The sequence below is a fragment of the Felis catus genome, chromosome A1 (assembly GCF_018350175.1).
Source record: "Felis catus isolate Fca126 chromosome A1, F.catus_Fca126_mat1.0, whole genome shotgun sequence".
Classification (NCBI taxonomy): Eukaryota; Metazoa; Chordata; class Mammalia; order Carnivora; family Felidae; genus Felis; species Felis catus.
The window spans coordinates 137,261,324-137,265,113 of record NC_058368.1 but is presented as its reverse complement, the minus strand read 5'-3'; the positions used below and the strand labels follow the sequence as shown (position 1 = coordinate 137,265,113).

General features: G+C 39.5%; 1 protein-coding gene across 1 annotated transcript; it reads right to left on the bottom strand.

Annotated features, from left to right (window-relative positions):
* Positions 1–2,749: 2,749 nt before the first annotated feature.
* On the bottom strand, positions 2,750–3,274 carry LOC101092488 (histone H2B subacrosomal variant-like). The gene has a single exon (XM_003981056.5). It carries the CDS (start codon positions 3,185–3,187, stop codon positions 2,819–2,821), a length of 369 nt encoding a protein of 122 aa, XP_003981105.2. The 5' UTR covers positions 3,188–3,274; the 3' UTR covers positions 2,750–2,818.
* Between the last annotated feature and the right edge of the window lie 516 nt (positions 3,275–3,790).

Genomic DNA, 3,790 nt, shown 5'->3' with positions numbered 1-3,790 from the left:
GAGGGGCGCCTGAGTGGCTCAGTCAGTTAAGCGTCCGACTTCGGCTCAGGTCACGATCTCACGGTCTGTGAGTTCGAGCCCCGCGTCGGGCTCTGTGCTGACAGCTCAGAGCCTGGAGCCTGTTTCAGATTCTGTGTCTCCCTCTCTCTCTGACCCTCCCCCGTTCATGCTCTGTCTCTCTCGGTCTCAAAAATAAATAGACGTTAAAAAAATTAAAAAAAAAAGGGTTGGGGAGGGGGAAATGTGGAATTATTATTTAGTGTTTATAAAGTTTCAGTTTGGGAAGATGAAAAAGTACTAGAGACGGATGGTGGTGATGGCCACATAACAATGTGGATGGACTTAGTGTGGCTGTACACTTAAAAGTGATTAAAATGGCAATTTTATGTTATATATATTTTTTGCCACAATAAAGATGGTTAAAGTTTTTTGAAAATATGGGTATTTTTACGTACATGCCTTTATATAATGCGACTTAAAACCAGTGTCAGAGAGTTTTTGCCAAGCATCTTGACCTTCTTTTGAAATTATTTTAAAATATTTCAAAAACACACAGAGGCAAAGAGAATAACACATAAAGAACACTTTTGTTCCCTTAACCCATCTTTAAAACACCTCAGTTTAGAAGACTGTTTCTGTGAGCGGTTATTCCCTTGCCCCAGTTGTTGAGTACCATTTGTAGGTACTATCCTTACTGGAATGATTTGAAAAGCCAACGATGAACTTTTCATATTTGTGAGTTTTCTTATACAGAGAAGCGCATCCCAAGCAAAGCCATAGAAAACCTGCCTTATCACAACCTGCAAGAGAAGCAGCACTGTACAGACCACAGGTGGAGACTTTTTCTATAAAGAGCCAGACAATAAATATTTTAGGCTTTGTGGGGCACATTAGGCTTGTTGAATAATCTTGTGTTTTTTTTTTCTTTTAAAATATCCCTATACATTTTTAAAAACCTTCTTAGCTTGTGAGGACATACCAAAAAGAGCTGCTTCCAGACTTGGCCCAATGGCTGTAATTTGCTGACCCGAGGTAGACCTTTGAGGTCCTTCTGGGTCCAACCCAGAGCAGAGTGGCAGATGTGGGCAGCTATACAATCATGGTCAGCTAACCTTTAGCGAGGTCAGCAACCTCCTTCTGGGCCTAACTCAAACCGGGTAGTTTCAAGTCTGATGATATAAATGCATGTGTATAAAATACCCACTTAAATTTTTTTTAAACCATTTTTTTATTGTGGCAAAATCTTACTGTGGTATTTCATGTAAGTGGAATCCAACGGACCTGGCGGGAACTCTGAGAAGGAAGCATTTAGAAGTGAGCAACCTAGGAGAAACAGAGTGGGTGTTAACAGTGCGATACCGAGAATAGTCTCACTATTCCCATCCTAGCTTTACATACAAGAAATCCCCTTTCCTTGACGAAATTTAAGTGATATGTTCCTTGTAACCAGAAGAACCTGAGTTACTCTCATTTACTGCAAATGTAAATTGGTACAAACACTTTGGAAGACGGTCTGGGAATATCTAATAATGTCGAATATAAGCAAATCAATGGCCCAGCAATTCCATGGTTGGGTATTTTACCTAGAGAAATTCTCGTACGTGTGTACCAGAAGATATGTACACAAGAATGCTCACAGCAGATAATACGTGCCCACAGTAGACTCTTGTTAACCTGGTCAGCTCTGCCACTTACACAGCAGTGTGACCACAGACAAGTTGCTGGTTTCTCTGTCGCTGTGCCCCATTTTCCTCATCTGTAGAACAGGATAATTATTAGCGATCACAAGGTTCTAGGGATTCAGGAAGTTGACTTACATAAAATGCTGGGCACATAGCAAAATACACCGTGGTATATTCATATTACTGAATATTATACAACCTAGCAGTGAAAAGAATGGGTTGGAGCTATACATATATCAACAGGTATATATCTTAGAAACAAGTTTAAAAGAAAGAGGCAGGCACAGAAGAACACAGATAGTATACCCCCATGTTATGAAACAAGCAAAGTTAAGCTTATAATGTAGAGACGTTTACAAAAAGCACACAGAAAAGCAAGGGAACGGGAAGGAAACAAAACTCAGGATAGTGGACAGGGAGATGGGAAACACCTCCAGTGACATTTGTAAAGTTCTTAAAGTTTATAAATTGAGTATAGTTTCCTGGGTATTGTTCTTATTACAGCACAAATGTAGAACAGTAAATCCTAGAGAACCAAATCTGAATGTGAAGGTCAATTACACATAAAGATAAAATTTACACGGATGTGAACCGAACTTGTTGAAAGTCAAGAAGTAAGAATTAAAGCAAAGGAAATCGTTAACATGCTGTATAGAGACTTCATTAAGGAACTGAATTTGTTGTAGTTGGCTCTAGAAAATACTTTTTTGATGAAAATTTATCAATGCCGGTATACTTCTGAGTAAAATGTTTGTTTTCATAAATTGAGTCCATGTGAGCTGGGGAGGGGGGGTCAGAAGAACTAGTTTAAATCATCCCACACATAGTTAACGATACCTTAACAATACAATAAACGTTGAGTTTATATAATGAGATTTACAGAGTCACAGGAAAAATAAGAGTTCTGGGTGGGACTTGGGCAGGGAGCAGGTTTGGGGAAATCCTAAATAATCAAATTGTTCAAAGGTAAAATAGTGAGACAGTAATTCTTCTCTGGAGATAAGAGGGATGGGGGAAATAACCAGGAAATATTGCCATGTTATAAAAAAGAAGAGCGAATTCTATAGTGAAGTGATCATTTGGGGAGGAAGTTTGATTTACTTTCCCCAAGATTTAATTAAGCAGGCATGTAAAGTTTACGAGTGGACATATCTTTGGACAGCTTCACTTCCAAAAGTCACCGCATACTTAGCTAGCTTCTCGGGTAACAGCAAGTACACCGCCTTCTGGATATCTTCAAGGGTGAGGGTACAGCGATTTCGGAAACACATCACACTGCAGGCTTCCATAGAAATGCGCTCAAAGATGTCGTTGATCAGGGTGTTCATGATGTCCAAGGTGTGAGATGATATGCCCCTCTGGGGAATCACTTCCTTTAGGACCCTGTTTACGTAGAGTGAATAATTTCTATGGCCAAAGTCGGTGCTGGAATGTAATTTCTTTCTGGAGATTGGGCTTTGATGTCCTCTGGGGCACTTGTTCTTTTTGCTGGTGAATCTGGCCATTGCAGATGTTGGTCTCCTTATCAGTTACGAGTGGAGAGGAGAAGGGCCTAAGAGCTGGGGAGAGCTCTCCTATTTATATTGATATGCCACAATCACACTTTTGGGGCTGCTTTGTGATTGGAGGTTACTCTTCCTATGTCACAATCACCTAGCAACAGCCTGATTTGTTGTTAAGGGAAAATCTTGTTCTTGGCCAACCTAAAGCTTTCCTAAGAGGACAGAGCGTTGGAGAAGGATTGAGGTTGGCTTCAGGGCAGAAAAGAGTGCTCATTTTTCCTACGTTTTTTCTTGGCAGTTTACAAGCATAACACAATATTTTCAGAATTGGACAAATCTCATCACACCAGGGAGTTGGTAGCAGGGAAATAAAGGAAAAAGAACCGTGAGCCTTTTATGGGAGGATCTCTGTAAAAGTTTTCATTAAGTCATTTTATAAGCAAATGAACAATAAGCCATTAAAAACCTGGAAGTGATCATTGTATAATAAAAATATGTATAGCTAATCTGCTTTTAGAAATTAATTTAACAATGAATCCTAACTAAAATGTATCTGACTCCCAACTCCTTATGAGCCACTAAGTACAAAAGAATTAAACAAAAACG

What these genes read in the sequence shown, in the direction of transcription:
- LOC101092488 (XM_003981056.5), bottom strand. Translation starts at nt 3,187, where the DNA reads ATGGCCAGATTCACCAGCAAAAAGAACAAGTGCCCCAGAGGACATCAA.